Genomic DNA, 20,841 nt, shown 5'->3' on the forward strand with positions numbered 1-20,841 from the left:
CAGTCAATAATTAAGTTTGGTACAATACTGTTTTTGAAGTAAATCTTGACATAGTTCCTTTTGTAGCCTCAAGCACCTCCTCAGAGTAGGTGGTTTCATTGCTGCTCTTACAAAAAGATTTGTCTATTCCCAAAATGAATGTTTTTTTTAAAAAAACAAAACACCACACAGACATTTGATGAGAAGGAACTCCTAAATTTTCCAATTTAATATTGTTAATAGAAGAATTAAAAACGGAATCAGCCAAACAGAAAAGGGGAACAGTAACATGAAGGTCCTGGACACAGCATAGCAAAGTTATATAGGCTATTACACAAATAAGTTACCGCATCCTTAGTGATTGATGGTTGATTTTTATGTCCATTTGCTTTTGTAACTCTGCATTAAAAGCTGTTGTAAAAGATTTCTATTTACTGTTTTAGGGTGTTTTTAAAATAATTAATGCATGAGAAAATATTGTATTATAAAGATCTGCATTAAAATGCTCGATCTAACAAGCATCAAATTAAATAAATTTATTCCTTTCATAACTCCACATTGGACATATAATTAAAACCAATTTTAAAAAATAAGTAAGTTTTATAACATGAGTTGAAAAATTAATATACATGGCATTAGAAAGCTTTCAATGACTTAAAACACACAACAGCATTCTCCTCATGGCGTGGCAAACAGGATATCATAGTTTACATTTGGAATAATTCATTTTCATGAACTCTGTCTTGATGCCCATAACGACAAGGAAATTACTTTTTATGCATGATTTGAAATAAATTCAGACAGGTAATGTTATACAATTTTTTTACAATAGTACTGAATTATTTTAGTTGTAAACAAGGAATTAATCATCACACTTCTATGTATTTTAATGACTTTGGATAAAAAAATATGGACTTTTATTTATGCCAACTTTCATGAAGTTTTTGTTTTAATTGCTAGACTGAATATTTAATCCAGATAAGGTAGGAGATACATGGAATAGTAGGAGATACAATAGTTTTAGCTATTTATGTTTTTATACCCTGCCATCTTTTTCTTCTTCCATTTGTACTACAATGATGAAAGGAGGAATGTTGAATATATATTAGGAAAAATATCCAACTAAATTAAAATAAATCAAACACTATACCCTTTTGGTATGAAACACAATTTATTGATAAGGGGGGAAAGTAGCAATAGTCTGTTCTGAAAACTTATAAGGAAATAGAGCAAATTTCCACTAAACATTAAAACAAATAGGAGTAGATTCAGCATAGTGATCTGAGTTTACATAAGGGAGGTAACTGAAAATTAAATACAGGTAGTATTTGACTTACAACCATAATTGAACTGAGAAATTTATTAAATGAGCTTTGCCCCATCTTATGACTTTTCTTGCCTGTTATTAAGTGAATCACTGCAGTTGTTAATAACACGGTTGTTAAGTGAATCTGGCTTCCCCACTGACTGCTTGTCAAAAGGTTACAAGAGGTGATCATAGTGACCCTGGGAAATTGCATCTGTCATAAATGTGAACCAGTTGTCAAAGCAGCCGAATATAAATCACGTGACCATGGGGATGCTGCCATGGTCATAAGTGTGACAAATGGTCTTAAGTCACTCTTTGCAGTGCCATGGTAACTTTGAATGGTCACTAAACAAACTGTTGTAAGTCAAGGATTACTGTACTTGGTAAAATAGAATGTTTATTTAAATAAAGCAGTTGCTTTTGCAATGAATTTATGGTAGGTGAATTCTCAGTGAGAGGGAGACAGAGGGCCAGAAAAAGCCTTTTTATGCACTGTCGTAGAATGAATGTATCACAGAATACTTTAAAGTGCATGAAGATTAGAGAGACACAGCTCCCCGAATCCTCTTGCATAGTGTTTACAAAATCACATAAATCATAATATGAGTTAATGAATTTGCAGTCTCATCTGGAATGCTTGGCAACCTGCAGTAAAAATGAGAACACTACATATTTCAAACCATACGTTTGCATGACCACAGGCTATTAAAAAATGGGGGAGGGGGGGAAAGGATGATTTATCAAAACTGCTGTAGGTTGATTCCTAGCTTTATGAATATTAAAGGACTACTGTACATTTAACAGTATAGAAGTTGGGACTTATGCAACTAATATTCAGCTTGGCCCTTGCATTTAAAAGTATTTTAAAGAAGAGGAAAAGAGAAAAAGATACATGGACTACAATACTGATCAGCAAAAAACACAAAGAATTACAATATATACAGCAGATTTACTAACAGCAAGTGGGTCAATGGGACTTTTGTGACCATCTGAATTTGTTGAAAATCAACTTTCTATTTAGGAATAAAAACTAATTTCTATTTTTTTTTTAAAAAAAAGAATGTTATACTAAGAATATTTGCTCACTTAAGACCACATCCACTTATATTTATACTATATAGGCATAAATAAAGCTTATACAAATTGTTCCTTTTAATATATTTCTTTGTGTATTTTATCATAAAAATGTCAAAATACAGTCATGCAAAAAGTAAGTACACCCTATTTATTATTTTTACTTTTTCAACATATTTCCATATGCATACAGTATATTTCATTTTCACTTCAACAATATTGATAAAGGGGATATCTTACAACAAATATCAGACCTCATTTACATTTTATGGTTCAATGCATAAGTTAAATAAATATAAATTCAAATTTTACAAGTGGAGAAAGTAAGAGCACCCTTACTTTTAATACTACCTCAAATATTTAAAGCTAAAAATGGCAAATGATTAGAAAATAATTGGAGAGGACTGAGAAGAGCCTCTCGTATTTAAATCCCAGAGATTCAGTTTGATTTGCTCTTTGTTGCTGAAGTATATGGTATCATCACACTTATAAGGCATTCATAAAGAAGTGTTACATACTGACATTATATGGACAAACTCCCGGTCCCGAGAACAACCAGGGAATGCCTATGCGCGCAGCCGATGACAGATGACAGCTGTCAAAAGGCTGCCGGAAGAAACTGCACACGTGCACAGGCCGGCAGCAGCCTCTGACAGTGACAGCTGTCAAAAGGCTGCGCAGGCGCAGAGCCGGCCAGCTGACAGCCGAGCTATCAGAATGCCGGTTCCTGGAACGCGCCTCCCCTCAGCCGATAAGCCAGCCAGCTGCGGATTCCCCGGTGAAGCCACGCAAGCGCAATCGCCCGGGTGCTGTCAAAGCTACCTGCAGGCTATTGGTCGCCGCCCTCGAGGCAGGAGAATATGGTTTCCCGATTCATTGTTACTGTTGACAGTTCGCTATAAAAGGACGCGTTTCTCTGCTTGTCAGCCGTTCGGAGCTGAAGCAAATAAAACATTTGGAACCCAGCCTGCCATCTCTCTGGTCATTGTCTGAGACAACTCAAGAAGGTTATAGATGCTAATGTGTCTGGAAAGGGATTTTAGAAGATCACCAAACAATTAGACATCAATGATTTTACTGTTCAGTATATAAGTGGAACAGCTTTAAATAACTGCCAACGTACCTAGACCAGGCTGTTCCCACAAGTTCAGCCTGACTGCATAATTCAAGATGCTGAAAGAAGTTTCTAAGAACCCCAGAATTTCATTGTATGTGTGCTGGACCAGTATATAGTCATCTGGTCCATTATATAGCTAGCTTGAGAATTAAGAACTGTGTTAGAGCATTTAGCATTTAAGGGGTTAAATTTTGTCTCCTTAAGAGATGGCCTCTGGGAAATGTAGTCTAGTTGTTGGTCAGTTTTATGTCTTATCTAGTCATTCGGAGGGGCTTCAAAGTTTATTACAGGATGTCCTGGCTACGTGCCAAGGTTGTAAAAGCCTTTGTTTAATCAAGCCTCATACATGCTACAACTGAGAGCCGCAACCATGCCTAATTGCGATGGGTAAAGGTAACGGTTCCCCTGCACATGCGTGCTAGTCGTTTCCAACTCTAGGGGCCGGTGCTCATCTCCGTTTCAAAGCCAAAGAGCCAGCGCTTGTCCGAGGACATCTCCGTGGTCATGTGGCCGGCATGACTAAAGGCACACAGAACACTGTTACCTTTCCACCGCAGTGGCCCCTATTTTTCTACTTGCATTTTTACGTGCTTTCAAACTGGTAGGTTGGCAGAAGCTGGGACGAGTAACAGGCACTCACTCTGCTACGCGACACTCGGGATTCGACCCGCCAAACTGCCGATCTTCTGATCGACAAGCTCAGCATCCTAACCCACCGCGTCCCTTGCGATGGGGTAGTTATTCCTTTTTACCTCCGTGAATGGACAAATATGAGCATGAACAGATGTGTCTACAACAAATGTAAGTCTCTGCTTAGAATTCCTGATCAATATTTTTTTAAAACCATTCCGTGGAGTTTATCCTATCTGGATTGGGGCTATAACGCATCTCAGTCTACGATCCAGAATAGTATGACATACAGGCACCTCTTGGCACTATTGATGTCGAAGTACAACAGTGTACTATTATTTATTTATTTAATTAATTAATTAATTTGTTTGCTGATCATCTTACCATGAGATTATTCTGGGTGGCTTACAAGGTTAAAAGAATAAAACTATACAAAACATGTATATAACAAAGAATAAAATAGTATAAAAATACAAATTATCAATTATATTTAAAAGAAACTGAGGAAGGTAGTAGGATGGGGTGGAATCTTTTGTTAATCTATCAACCACCTCCAGTATGACTTTCTCCCATTGAAGCCCCAGGACCTGGGCAGCTCATCATCACAGAATCCACTATGAATTCTTCATTGTAAGAGAAGGTGTTTGAAAATAATGTGAAAATAATCTTGCAGAAGACTGAAACTCAGGAAGAAGAAAGAAAAAAAGAAAAAAAAGAAAAAAAAGGAAAGAATGAATCCTGGAATGGCCAAGTCAAAGTCCAGATCTAAATCCCATTGAGATGATATAGAATGATTTGAAATGGGTTGTGCATGCAACAAATGAAAAAAATCTGCTAAAAAAGGGGAGGAAATTCCTCCCAGGCAATGTCAGACACTAGTAAATGATTGAAAAAAATGCCAGCTTGAGGTTGTTTCTGTCAAAGGGTCACTACCACAGATGTACTTTACCTTTTTCATAGAAGAAAACGGTGTATCTATCAATTTTTTGGTGAAATAAATGATTGCAAGTCATTTTTTTTCTTTTTCATTTAAGTCACCTTTATATATTATTTAAATTATATATATATATATATATATATATATATATATATATATATATATATATATATATATATATATATATATATATATATATATATATATATATATATATATATATATATATATATATATATATATATATATATATATATATATATATATATATATATATATATATTTCCATATATATCTTAGAGAAAACTTTACATGGGGTGTACTTACTTTTTTCACATGACAGTATAGATTGGGAATGCAGTTGTTTTTAGAGAACAGTGAATAAAAATTCAAGAAAGAAAATCATACAATCTATCATGCAGTACAAATATTGGTATAAGTGGTCCCCTAGAAATCTGTTCTGTGACCTTGAGATACTTTCAAACATCCCAGTGCTGTCTTAGCTAAACTTTTTCCCCCTAAAGTGGGGCTGGAGTTCACCAATTTTTAAGGTGTGGGCAAGAGCAAAAGCAAATAAATAAATAACTACATTGTGCTGGAAGGAAATGAGAACCTTTGAGCAATCTCCCAGTTCAGACTTTCAGCACTGCACTTTTTCTAAAATATAAGGATGTGCCGAGGATTGCTATTCCATATAAGCAGTTGTGATACCAGAACTGAAAGCAAAACAAAAACAAACTAACAAACAAAAACTCTGGCCCAGAGGTGCTGACAGCCAATGTATCAAGATTGTGATGTCCAAAAGTAGTCCCTCGTGATGTTTGGTCTCTATGAAAAACAGCATTTTCAAGATCCTCTGAGAAGTGCAGCACTAAAGAGAAAGTGGACCAAGAGCATCATGGTTTTTGCTCTCATCCATCTGTAAAGAAGGGAAGTGGGGGAGAACCTCACGTGCATACACTTACTTCTCTTTTAAAATTACTACAGCTGCTGCAACTATAAAGTTACATCAGGTGAGTCATTACAGCACTTTTCCAAACATGCAAAACAACTAATTTCCTGATTTTATTTCTCTTTGAGTAGTGCATCTTCAAGGCCACGGTGTATCAACAAAAGTCTCTCTCCACTTGTTTCCATGTCCATAATTGGATTCAATTACCTCATATCCAGTGCTGGAAAATAAAAAACAAATCCTTATTTAAAATATGAGCTTTCTTCTTTTCTTTCGTTTTACAACTACACTGAACATCTTGCTCATGAATTACTTTTATATTTCCAAAATGAAAGGAAAGGTGAAAAGACAACTATAACATCATCATTTCATAGGAATGTAAAAATTGCACAAAAGTTTCACAATTATTTTCAGTTTCCCCAGCATTTATTTAAATACATTTTTCATGTGTGACAGATAAAAACCTACTGGATCATCTTGAATGATAAAAGAAAGAAAGAATCTTTGTTTACATTTAGGGAAGGGTTTTGCATCTGATGATTAGTCATGAGATTCCTTTTTCTATCAGATTAAATGTCTGTCATTTTCCAGGGACAGCATTCAGCAACCTCAATAGATTATTATACGAATTTAAAACACAATGTGTATATACGCTATTGCATGACTCTTTAGACTCACCAAATGTATTTAAATTAACTATAAAATTCAATAAGGATTGTGTTACCAAGTTTGAGTAAATACATTTATTTTTTGACTGAATCTAAAATAAAAATTTGCATATGGAACAAACTGATGAAACTGTCGTCATTATCCCACTGATTAACTACTTGACTGCATAAGACCTAATTACTTACTAGTTAGGCCGTAGTGAAAGATTAATTAATCTCAATCCCCATGTAATGGCTTTAGTATAAAATAAAAATCAATGAAGTATGAAGTAAGTAGCAAGTCAGAATGGAATGCTGCACACACAATATGAACATTTGTTCAATTATTTTTCCTTTCAGATGATTGATGGCAAATATGGCGTTCTCTGCTATTACTAAGCCACTAAAGAAAAATACATTTTACAGACTGCATGCCTGAGTCACTGCAGTTTCATAGCTATAAATTAGTGAAATGGATCTATGTTACACAGATCTTATATACATAAAAAACAAAGTCCTTTTAATTTATATATCTTTGTTTTTTGTCTGCATATTTTCATAGTACACTGGTTTGTCTCACAAACACGACTGTTTATGTTATTGGATGTAATAATCAAAATGGCAGAGTATACCAAGTAGAACCCACAACTCACATGTTAAAATGTAAAAGGCTCCTATTCCATATACAACCACTCAGCCAGGCTCTTTACCCTATGATATGTCTTTCACCTCTTTACCAGTCATTATATACATTCAATACTCATGATTATGTGTTGGAAATACCTGTTCTCCCAAACCCTATAAGTTATCAGACTTCCTCAAAAGTTGAGTAAGTCTACTGACATTTCCCCCTTTAAATATAGGCCTTGAAAGGAATAATATTCAGAGAGTTACCTTGTTCTAACAATAAATAACGTTATTTGCTGTACACAGTGTTTCTCAACCTTTGCAACTTTAATAAGACCAGACACCTTAAAGTTGTTAAAGTTGAGAAACATTGCTATAAGACATGTCAAACTCGCAACTTCATGTGACGTTGCGCAACGTATCGGGACAGTTTTGCCATTGCCGGCAGTGAGGTGGATGTGGCTTCCGCGTGACGCATTTGGCCCGCAGGCCGGCTGTTTGACACCCCTGCTATAAGACGTCAGAGATAATTTCAGGTTTTAAAAATATAATGAAAATATTGCAGAGGAGGGATTATTAGTGTTTTCATTTATACATACAACTGTATTATTATCAATAACTTTGAGGACTATGACAAGAAGTAACAGTCAGCACTGCAACATCTGCTAGCACTAGAGTGCATTTCACACAAATAATTATATAGTTTAAGCTTTGGACAAATTTTTTGCCAAATGCAGAATTTCCCCAGATAGCAGCTTCACAGTTATTCTATTGATTAAAATATACTAAAACTTAGGAAATTGCAAAATCTAAAATCTTTTCAAATCCTTTTGAGGGAAAAACCCAAAATTTTGCACAATTGCACAATTTGGCACTATACTGAGATCTTAGCTATTTTAAAATTATTTTATTTTGGCACCTCTCTGAGGCCACTTATGGTACCCACATGGACCATCAGTGGTTGCTTGACCATGGATAGGAGTAGCATTGTGAATCAAACATTATATCTAATGTGATACGACCTGGGATACTTCAACATGTATCTAAGAATTTATATTAAACATAAGAACATAAATTTTCTCTGCTCCCAATGGCAATAAAAACCCCATCATATTGAACCATTCCCCTCAAATTCCCTATATATTCCACGAACTTGGAAAAAATTCTCTTTACACTAGCTTAGAAACAGACAGAAGCCCTACAGCATTATTTTTATGTGGAGTTGTGTTCAACAGTTTACAGACATTTTGGGAGATAATTATGTTTTGCTTGATATGCCAGAGGGACAGGGATATAATAATAATAAGCAGCTTTCTGGAGCAATTGTGACAAAAGTAACACTGAACAACAAAGATTTTGCTTCCTAAACACTTTTGGGCATATCTAAGATTTTTGGCTGCTAATTGAAAGTAGCCTTACTTTAACCTATCAAGTATTGTTTATAGAAATCTTATCTTTTTGCAATTTCCACATATATATATATATATATTAAGTTTACGAATGTTGTTTGCATTTGTGTAATGTTTGTGTAATTCATGCATGTCCAGGCATGCGCTCAGGGCACATTGCACAACATTTCTGGAGCAGGTACAGTTTGGGCATACCTAGGCATACTTAGGCTGGAAAGCAGCTTGCATGCACAGATACTACTCATTTTATTGATATCTGTTTCCATGTATTTTATTTTTTTTGTAATATATTTTATTGATTTTTTTAAAACATAAATCACTTAATAACTGGTGAACAGTGTGTTGTCTGGGTTACATTTGTAAAACAATAACAATTGATTTCTATAATCCAAAATTCACATGATAGTTTTAGTTGATTTCCTCTTTTCCCAAAAATATCCTCTTTTGCAAACACTGAGTTAATACAATTCTTATTGTTTTGACAGATAACAATTAAATATATATTTTTCCCAATATTCCTAAAAATAATAATCACATCAATATAGTATTTCTTTTCTATCCAATCATTCTGGTTGCCTTAACATAGATCTTGTTACAGTCCCACCAAAGTCTAGATATTCTTACTGGTTAAGATTTTCTCAAAAATTAATTACATTTAAGAATTTAACTCTATTTTTCCATATGAACCATCTCACACTTTTACATTTTTTAAGAAATAGAGTAAAGCAGAAAAAAAGAAAGAAAAGCAAGAGTAAAGAAGCATAAAAATAATATATTACTTAAAATATATATCCCTCCTAAGCTAATATGCATTTACTTCCCAAATTTCTTATTCTTTTTAACCATAATTAAAAATACGTTTAATCTTTAAACATTCCATTTAATACATCTAGCTATCTAGTCCTTTAACTCTTATTCAAAACATTTTTATCCATTATAATTTTCTTAAATTCAATCACATTTAAATATCTAAAACATTTCCTTTACCTAAGTCATTTCAACTTTTTTATATTACTCATATCAAGAGAACAAAAAAGGGAAAAAAGCATACTACCGTATATTATATTTAGAGAATTCATCCCTCTTACAGTGATATATATATTCCAAAACTTTTCTATTTCTTTAATCATATTCAAACAAATGTTTCTTTTTTAAGTATTTTCTCTGGTAAGTCCCATCATCTATTTTCTTGATTTCTACTTTGGTCTTATTCCTTTGCCCAGTATCTTTCTTAGTCCATGTATTTTGCAGAATCAAAAAGTTTTTCCGTATGTTTGTAAATGTTGCTGTAGATATAAAAAGTAAATCAGGTGAAGTGTCTTTGTACGGGGCTTCTGCCTTTCCACGTTTGTTGAAAATCTTTTTCTTTTTCTTTCTCTCCGCTTCTCTTATCATTTCCTTTCTCTCCGATGTTCCTGACATCTCTACAGTCCATTTTATCCAATCTGTTTTCTTGTCTTCAGATTTATTTTGTAGTCTTAAGGGATAAGTTGTTTTTTCCAATTGTGAATTTTTCCCCACTAGGATTAAATCATGTTTCCTTGTTTTGTTAAGTTCCATCTTTAAGTCTCTATTCTCAATTCTATATTCATTTATTTGTTTTATCTGCTCCTTCTCTGTTGTTTACTGGGAATTTTTCTGTTGTAGAGTTAACTTGAAAATAGATTGATTTATATTTTCAAAGTTGTTTTGGATTTCTTTGTGGTTTAAAGTCATTGTTGTTTGAATTAGTTGCAGTATATCTCCTCCTGTGACGTATTTATGTTTTCTTGATATGTTCTTTCTACATGTCCCTAATCCATGATAGCCAAGAATTTGAGTTTTCCTCTTCCTTTCTTTTCTCTGTAAATAGCTTTAGAGTCCCAATTAGGTAGATATTTGTAATCCAAATAGTTCAAAAAAGATTTTTTCCCCTGAAATTTATAATTCTCTTTGTCTACAGCCCAGATTATTGCCTTTTTTGTCACAGCTGTTCTTTGTTGTTAAAGCTTTGAATGTCACAGACATAGATTAGTTTTTCCCAGATTTTGCCAAGTCTTATATTAAAGTCATAGCTGTCATAGTCTTCATCTGCCACTAGGTGTCAGCAACTATTTATTTTTCAATTTCCAAAATGAACAATTATCTCTGAAATGAGAGTCTTAACCATTAAAACAATTTAAGTTTTAAGTTTCAGGTTTATATTTATTTCAAATCCATATATTTTGATCCTCCATAAAAAGATTAATTCGTCGCTTCCGTTAGTATAAGGGTGGGGCAGAAATTCCCCTCCTTCCCTTTTGGAGGTATTTTGCTTCTTGGGGATCTTTTCCAGGAACTTAAATGTAAAATAGAAAAGAGACGATCAAATTCCTTACCCAGTTTCAAGCATGCTGTTCACAGTTGTGCTGGTTAGTGCGTTTGGACTTCGGTTGCAATTAGCCTCGGCTGGTCGATGCAACAATGGCCATCCTTTCTCCTGTCAGGTTAGAAGGCTTTCCCCAAGTCAAATGGAATGGCCACCATTATTCCAGAATCACTGAAGCACCCTTTTTTCTTCATTGCCTCTCCAGGACGACTTAGACCCATTTAGGGCCCCCTGGCAGAGTGAAATTAGCTTCAGGGGTGCAAAGAATCCACAAGCCTGCAACTGGTCACTACCGTGCAAAACTGTAAGTCCTGTTTCCATGTATTTTATGTGATTGTTTTAAGGAACTGGAGAATCTATGCAGTGTAATTTACATAACAAGTAAGCCAGTTATAGGCTTGCTATAGGACAACTGGTGATAGCAGAAATGTCTCACTCATGTTGGAATAATTGTGGTATGTTTTACATTTGTGGCAAGTACAGCTGAAGCCTCAAAGAAACACCACAACTGGACTTGTTAAGGAAGCATATGAACTGTGCTCTGGTTATGAGATTGGTGAGCGAGACAAGAGGGTTCCTCACATTTGTTGTGCAAGATCTGCTGTTCATCTTAGACCTTGACTCAGACAAACCTGGAAATCAATGTCATTTTCTATCCCATTGATATAGCAAGAACAGAATGATCACATGAAAGACTGTTACTTCTGTCTGATTAATGTCACTGGCTCCTCTGCTAAAAATAAGAAATAAATTAAATACCCCAATCTGCCTTTAGCCATAAGACCAGTGCTACATGATAACAATCTCTGAGTACTGAAGCCATCACAGAAATGAAGCTTAGACGAAATAGACAAAGATGCTGCAATGCACCAGCCAGGAAGGAACAATGACAACGATCTGGATTTTGAAGTGTGTTTGTCTGGTGAGCCTCATCTCATACACAATCAAAATTAAATGATTAAAAGCAGGACTAGTGGGTTCAAAACCACTAGAATGGTGTTTGTTATCACCAGTACAAAGCCTTATGTCTTTCAAAGCTGCCAGGATTGTTTAACAAGTTTATTTGCACTGGTTGACATCTTTGTTTTTTGTACTGACATGATGACTTGTTCACAGTTTGGGTTGTGAGCATGACCCACTAGAATGGCATCTCTTTATTGATTCATCAGTGTTAAGCCTCAAAGTTGTCTTGTTACACAATGACAATGTACATCATTCAATTCCTATTGGCTATGCTGCACACATGAAAGAAACATATGAAAACAAGGAACTGTTGTTGAAGCATATCCAGTACACCAAATGCAACTGGAATATCTGTGGATATCTAAAAGTATTCTCTCTGCTGCTTGCAATGCAGCTTGGATATACTAAGTACTGTTGTTACATATGCAAATAGGACAGCTGTGCAAAAGAATCACATTACATGAAGAAGAAATGGCCACTCCAAAAGAATTTGGTTCCAGGCCAGAAAAATGTGATACATGAACCACTTGTTAATTCAATAAAGATATTTTTGCCTCCCCTTCACATAAAACTTGGACTAAAGAAAAAAAGTGACAACAATGAAGAAGGAAAGTGAAGGTTTTCATTATATGAAACAGATGTTTCCAAGAATAATTGATGGCTAAGATTAAGAAAAGCCTTTTTGTTGGTCAAAATGTGCTGCTCATCTTAGACCTTGAAGTTTGAAGATCTGTTAGTGGGAGAGATGAAATCACCTGGGAAGCATTCAAGGATGTTGTTGAGAATTTTCTTGGCAACTGCAAAGCACCAAACTATATTTAGCAGATTGACGAGTTTCTTACAGCATACAAGGAATTCATCCATGCTGGCTGACTATTGTTGGACACCGCAGTGAAATGCATCAGACACTGCATACAAGTGAAAATCAGCAACAATACACTTTTAGGCTGTTGAACTCAGGGAGTTTGTTGGAAACATTATGCAATTAAATAAATTATAGTCAATAAAAGTTAGTTTAATATTTCTCAGGATTCCTACATGATTTTGAAATCATATTTGTGTTCAGTCTGAAGGGGTCTATCATAATTATCAAAAGATTTTCAGGAAGCAAACCCTTTGAAAAAAATTGTCCAGTGTAATATGTGCCAAGATTCTGAAAAATAAGAAAAGTAATGGTTTGCTGTATATTGCTGTTGCACATTAGAAAAGAAACAAGGCCTATGGTTGTGAAATATAGGAGCATAAGTCATAATGTAAAGTTCATGTCTTATTGGGATACGCCTATAATACTAAAATCATGTATTCCAACTTCTATTTTAGAAATATGTAGAACAAAAGAATATCTATGTCACATTGACAAAAATGCATCCAAAACACAGACAATGGCTACTCACCATCATCATTCTAACATCACTCCTTTTGCATCTTTTGAAAAAGCAAGCAGAGTTAGTAGTTAGTCAAGCAAGAACAGAATAGTTCAAGCATGCCATAGTTCCATGTAACATGAAAGAAATGAAAGCACCATTAAAAAAAAATACCTCTCGATAATCCAAAAACAATTAACATTCCTCTTGATTTTATATCAGCACAAGTGCTTCCAAATCAACTGGATCAAATAAGAAATTGGAGATCCAATAGCAAGACAAAAAAAAGTATAATCATAAAAAAGCATAATCCCAGAAATTCATGCACTGCATGCAAAAGGCAAGATTTAAGAAGAAATCTCCCTTCACATTAAGAGACGGATTCTTTTGACCAAGCAACTTATATGATCACTATCCCATTTATCCTAAAAAAAATACCATCCAGCAGACATACCAAAAACTACTGCACTGCAAAGCATTTAGTAGCACTTGAAATGACCAGAAGATCACCAGTGATTTGATACCATGATTCATGTTACATTATCTTGCATACATATCTATTTCTAAGTGGCACCAATGGTTATTCTCTGATGTCAATCAAAACACCGATATCAAATCTTCCAAACTAGACAAAATTACCACCTACCATTAAGTGATTCTTCAACAGCTTTCTGCAAAATATTTAAAATATATAAAGCTTTCAAGCCTAGTTTGGAGGTCCAAAATTAAACAACTCTAATTGATACATACAATAAATAGTGATTCTATAAAAGAAATAAAAGAGGCAGCAAAACATTATAAAAATTAGTGACAGGTTTGGTTATTTCCAGGCTATAAACAATGATGACATGTCTGTTTCAGAAGTTCTTCAGTGGCAATAGCTTCTCTTTACAATTTAGCAGTAATGCAGAAAACACTAGAAAGAACAAGTAACTGTATTCAGCAAGATTGCATCTGCAATGACATCTGTAGAATACATTTCATTTAACTGGCAGCAAACTACAAATCACAGAAACAAATTGAAGAACCAAACCAATGCTCCTTTCAAACATATCATCAAAACTTTAACAAAGATAGTATTGGCTATATTTTTGTCAAAATATTGAAGTACAACAGCATTACTGCTTTAATGGTGGCAGCTCTTTTTCCTAAAGTATAGTTAAGGAAAGGGATGTGTATAACCTCATCAGGAATATACAACGTATGTAATTGTAAAATACCAATATGCACCCCTTTTCTTTCTATTTCAATTAATTTCAATAAGTTAATTAATTTTTTAAAAAAAGATATCACTAAAATGGCCAAAAAAACCTGTACGCTAAAAATCTTGTGAATGCTTTATTTAACCACATTCGTTTTGGCCAGGCACTATTTAAACTGGACTAAACTTTGTGTATATTGTGTGTGATTTTGGCTTAGGCACAAAGCATAAATCTCAGTGCCTAATTTCTATTTGTGTATTTTTTTTTCAGCCTGAATCAGTCCACTGGACTGTTTGTTCATCTAGTCCAGTAAAAGTAGTCTAAGGCTGAGAGAGAATGACTGGCCCAAAATAACTCCGTTGGTTTGTCTGCCTAAGGCAGGGGTAGGCAACCTTGGCTTTTTTATGACTCGTGGACTTCAACTCCCAGAATTCCTGAGCCAGCCATAAAAGAGCCAAGGTTGCCTACCCCTGGGCTAAGGGAAGGCTAGAACCTGGGTCTCCCCAGTCTAGCACATTCACCACTGCACCACCCTGGCTCTCAGACAGATAGTAGGTTATATTAGTATATTGACAGATGAGACATGCATAGACACACATGCTTTACACAGAGAGAGAAAAACAGAGTCTTTACCAGTTAAATATTGTATTTAACTGTTTCTCTTTTTTTAATTATTGAATTATACAGATAATTTAAGAACTTTCCAGAAAAAGGGCACACAACAGAATAAGCTATAAATCATTTAAGAAAATAATACAACTGGTTAGCCTAGTCAGGATGCCAACAAAACCTGCATTAAAAGGATTTGTATGACATATTTTTTTTCCATGTACTGTTAGAAAACTAGTAACAATAGACTAGAAATCTAGTTTAGGAATTATTTCAAACTTAATGAATCTAAGCATAAAGATTTGGCTAATGCCATTGCAGACCTAATACCATGGTATGGTTAAAGCAAGCCAGAAGAGACGGACTCACAAATAGGACATGGACAGGTGTAAGAAATGTGTCACCCAATTTTTCCTCTGCTATTTTAAAGTTAACTGCTCCACTATGTCCAAGTACAAAACCTGTGCACTGTACATTACGAACCTGCTTTAAGGAAAAGGGCTAGAAAATTCATTTCCTGCCAGACTAATAAAGAAAGCAAGCCAAAGAGTGGTTGAAGTATGATAACTGAATTGCAAGTAGTCCTGGACTTACAACCGTAATGGAATCTGTCCATTACATTTGTAAGTTGTGAAGCTGTAAACCCATGTGACCAACCCAACTTTGCAATTTTTTTTTGTGGTGCTCTTAAAGAGGATTCTGTTGTCGCAAATCAACTGCCATGGTTGTTAAGCAAACATCACAGTTGTTAAGCAAACCAATGATTTGTTACAGGTTGGTTTTGGTGGAAACCAGAAGTAAATGCTGTTTGTCATGCAAAACACAGTTTATATGACTGCAGATGCTGCAACTGGCTATAAATACAGGCTGGTTGTACAGTCAGTGGTGGGATTTACCCGGTTCGCACCAGTTCAGGAGAACTGGTAGCTAAATTTACCTGAATTCGGAGAACCGGCTAGCTTCCAGAAGTCCAGTCTAGGCTTCGGAGGCCTAGAGGAGGCCTCCCAAGCCTAGAACGGCCCACTGGAAGTGCATGATGCCACTTCTGGAAGTCCGTTCTAGGCATTAGAGGCCCAGGCCTGCATAAAATAAGAGAACCGATTGTTCAGGTATTTGAATCCCACCACTGTGTACAGTGCCTGACGTGGTCACATGTTCATGGGGGAGGGTGGCGGCCATCAGAACTTTGGAGTCATAAATATCCAAGGAAGTCCACTGTAACTTCAAATGATTATTAAATGACTGATCATAAGTCGAGGACTACCTGTATTAAAAGGATTTGTATTACAGCTTATTTTTGCAGGTACTGTTGGGAACTAGTAACAATAAATTCAAGTAGCACACCGAGTTACAGAAAAGGCCTAGATGTCAAACACTAACACCCTATCTGTATTTTATTAGACACAGACTTACAACGTTCACAAGTTCAACCAACTTCCATGCATATCAAAGGAAAAGGAGCACAATAAAGGCAGCATAAATGAAAGACAGTAGAGATGGCATCAGTAATCGTCTCAGGCAGCAGGCACTCTCGTGAAATTTTGCATCGTAATTAATTAATGAATTAATTTCTATAGCCACCCATCTCAATGTCTCCGGATTCCAAATCTTGCGATTTCTTGATGTCTCATTAAGAACCAAAAATGTTGTAATATTTCAGATGTATTTGTTTGTTTCTGGATGGCCAATTTAGCAAACCCTCTGAGAGCTCCTGGCTGTCCATGGATTTGCATCACCCATCACTATTGTACAGTCATGCTTCTCCTATAAATCATCTTTCTAGGAACAATTTTTCAATAAAGCAGAATATACGCATCTGAAGTTGTAGTTCCTAAAGATCTTATAGTACAGAGAAGCAAGAAGCAAAGCTTGGGGAAACTATGCACATGCACACAATTATTTTCTAAACACTTCATAGTATGATACTGGCTTTCTTCAATCATCCAAGAATTTATAGGGGGACACATAAGACAATAATTCACATATAACATATTTGCACTGCCTGTACCAGTTATCCAAAACTTAGCAAAATAGCTATCTTAAAAATGCAAATACTGTATTCATCCATATCAACATAGCAGTGAAACTTTGAAATCTGATCAAGAATTAAATTATAAAGCAGAGACACACAGCAAAAGAAAAAAGTATAGGGAGTTAACACAGTAATTGATTTAATTTGTTAAATTTTATTTTAGTCAGGTGCACATGTAACTAAGCTTTTATTTTATCCCACTTCTTTATATTAGTCTAGCTACTTTTTTGATTGTGGCCACTGACATGCCACTCAAAACTGGCCTCCAGTTAGGCTGGGATGGAGTGAGGGATTACATACAGTATGCAACACTCTTAGACAATATACATTCTATTCTTTAATAACTAATTCTTTAATAACTATTCTTTAATAACTAAAGCTATTCTTTAATAACTAAGCATGAACAAGTCAATTGCCATTTCAGGGTTCAAACTCTAAATTAATTAGCATGACTGTATTTTTCCAACATTTTTGGATTTTGTTTTTTAAACGGTATTTCCTCCATAAATGGTATTTTAGTTTTTTTATAGCTTTAATATAAAGAGAGAAGGGAAAAATGATAAGAGAGACTGTATAATGACACACAGAGGAAAAAAGGTGAAAGAAACCAACACAAATGAGTCTACTGGAGTTGTATAGCTTATAGATTCAAATAAAATTGAATGAACTAATGCATGAAAATGTAATTAATATATTACATTCAGACAATAATTTTAAATACCTCATTACATCTTCACCATATGGAATAATATAATAATACCAATCATCCATTGACAGAGCATCCTGATTCCAGTGGATAACTGATCAAGCTGCAAGTCATGTTTGCATTTTGCCGTTTCAATATGAAACACGGTAAGAAAAGATATTGCCAGAAAGACTTCTTACAGAGTAGAATGAAAAATGTGGAAACCCAGGTTTAATGAGTTCCGAGAGAACTGATACTGACTTGATGGCACATAATCAATAAAGATCTTTGAAGAAAGTATAGATAGCCTGTTGGTGACAACACACATTCTTGCCATGTTTTCTGTGGTTTTTGCTTGCTACCAACCTGCAATTATGAAAGCTCAGCATCTCATTACAAATTCCCTGAGCCATGTAGACACCCCAAATACATTAATGGTAAGCTTACCCTTGGAGGTTGATGATCTTTCAAGTTGGAACCTAGGTTAAAAATATAATACACATTTTCTGATTAGATAACTAAAGCACAAATATCTAATCACTTTGCATGGGTGATTTCATCAGAATTTAAACCTACTATTCCATTCATTATTTTTAAATGAGGGTTTATTTCTATCTTTCAGTTACTGCAATACGACATTGCTCATAAGCTAAATTAAGGGAAACAAATAAGAAGCAAACCCCTGCAATGTTAGGGAAACTCTAAATAGTTTAACTGCCTAAGAGAGGAATGAAGAATTAACTGAAAACTAACAAACTCTCCTCCTACAATCATTTTTCTAAAACAGGATTAATCTATCAGAAATCTGATGATTCCAAAAAGGGTCTTAAACTCTTAGCCTTTAAATGTTAACGTAGATTTCTCAGATATGATTTGCTATGGGTTCATTTCCTTGTACCTGGAGCATAAACTTACAGAAGACCATAGGAAGAAAACTGGGCAACTGAAACAATGGATCCTTATAATGGAAGCAGTGATACTGGGATACCGGAATCGAAGATGATCTTATAATGGAAGCAGTGATACTGGGATACCGGAATCGAAGATGATCCTGGAATTACTCTCTAATCTGACCACATGAAACAATTATTTCTGGTACAGATTATAGTAAATCTTCATTATCCTTCATCTCCTATCTCCTAGAACTCTAAGCATGCAGGAAGAAAAAATAATGTTGTGTTAAAATAGTCTCAAAGTTCTATGATGACCCCACATTTTTTGTCTCCCTTTGGTGGCAGATGCATGATGGGGAAAAGAAGAAGAAAAGATAAAATTGTTCTTTAGATGTGAAATCTATTCACACAGTATATACTAGTCACAGACATTGAATGATAGAACTGCATATGTGAACTGGCTTCCAGGAATACACCAAACAATACTTATTGTAGATTGTCATTTTTGATTTTTTCTCTCTGTTGATTGAAGATTGTTTTCTCATACTATAATTTAATCATTTGATTTATAATTTCCATTAGGTTCAGCTATTTGTAACAAAGCAACAGGATATAAATATTTTTAAACCATGACTACATTCCAGCTGGCACTACATATAAGGGCAATAACTCTCTACATCAAAGCTGGCTGAAATTATTATTTAATGCAGTTTTAGATTGCTTTATTTTGTTATTTCAAAGCAGCCTTTTATCATCACCATCCTACACTAAATTCATGCTGTTTAAATCAAGATATAATAATGGGACATCAACATTAATTCTACTGCTAAGCACATTGGTTTGTGCTTAAAATTGTAAGCCGCCCTGAGTCTTCGGAGAAGGGCAGGATATAAATGGGATTAAAATAAAAAAATAAAATAAAATACTGTAGAACAAAGGGCCACATAAAGTGAAACCCTGGAAATTTGCAAAGAATTTGTCTGCAAGCCATCAATTTGAGTTGTCTGAAGCCCCTTTAAACTGTGCTACTGAAATTCAATAGCAAAATGTCAATTTTATTGGATTTTTAACTAACTGCATTTAGTTTAAACTGTTTTAAACTAAAATAGAATTTATTCATTTATGGGACTTCTATGCTGCTCATCTCAATACTATAGTGACTCTATTATATTTATTACAATATAATAAAAAAGTAAAAAGTGCAAAAAGCAATTTAAAAATAATAAAAATAAAAATTAAACCCAAAATTATACATAGCCTCGGGGAAAGAATCTTCTCTATCCTATCAGGCACTCCCAATGTAGAGGGCCCCTATAGGGCCACAGGCCAAGCAGCAGAGCCAAGTTTTTAGGCTCTTCTGGAAGGCCAGGAGTAGGGGGAGGGGAATCTCATCTTTGACAGGGGAATATTCCAGAGGCCAGTTATATCATGGGTGATATCACGGCTAGAGTTATTTCATGGGTGAGCAACCTTACCCTACATCTCGTTTTAAGGCTCCAGAGGACCTATGGATTGCACTCTAGAAATGTCCTGATAACTCTGCCAACATTCTTTGACATAATTTTTTTCATTTTGCCCCAGAAAAACTACAAAACAGGTTTTGTATCTTAAGCTATCCAACCTTGCACACTGAATATGGTCTTCTTCCAGAAAGAAACATTTGGTTTTATTTTGATTGTTCTTCTGGTTTAATACTAGTATTTTGAATACAACACTGCCCTTCTGGTATGGTCACTATCCTATTCCCTCTAGCCTGAGGAGGCCAAAATGGGGGAAACTGATCATCACTGCAATAGAGAATAAATACTAAGCTAGACAAATCAAGTGGTTTGAATAAAAATAAAGCAAGTTGTAGTAGTTCTGTCTGCTGACTGAATGCACAAATGCATTATAATAAAGTTCCTAATGGGAACACATTGTAGAGATACCGTTAATCCATGATAGTGCAACTCTTTCTCTTTGTACTATAATAGAAATAAAATTAGGTACCTGATACATCTTTGGAAGATTGTAGCAAACAAACCAATCATATATGATGAGACATGCCCCTCACTGAAAAACATGC

The 20,841-nt window shown here is 34.8% G+C and overlaps 1 protein-coding gene across 7 annotated transcripts in view; it reads right to left on the minus strand.

The window, feature by feature from the left end:
- Positions 1–5,318: 5,318 nt before the first annotated feature.
- CD47 (CD47 molecule) overlaps positions 5,319–20,841 on the minus strand; it is a 76,843-nt gene continuing 61,320 nt past the window's right edge. For 2 of the 7 annotated variants that reach the window (XM_081326706.1, XM_081326705.1), the window contains 4 exons: positions 18,331–18,362; positions 14,002–14,026; positions 13,386–13,416; positions 5,319–6,218 (listed from right to left, as the gene is read on the minus strand). In XM_081326706.1, the coding sequence (XP_081182832.1) occupies positions 13,391–13,416; positions 14,002–14,026; positions 18,331–18,362 (83 nt within the window). In that variant the 3' untranslated portion in view covers positions 5,319–6,218; positions 13,386–13,390. Of the gene's footprint in view, positions 6,219–12,914; positions 13,145–13,385; positions 13,417–14,001; positions 14,027–18,330; positions 18,363–18,892; positions 20,829–20,841 lie in introns of those variants that run through there. The other 5 variants (XM_081326704.1, XM_081326703.1, XR_014026293.1 and 2 more) reach the window with 4 other exon arrangements.

This window comes from Vipera berus, assembly GCF_964194415.1.
Source record: "Vipera berus genome assembly, chromosome: 4".
Classification (NCBI taxonomy): domain Eukaryota; kingdom Metazoa; phylum Chordata; class Lepidosauria; order Squamata; family Viperidae; genus Vipera; species Vipera berus.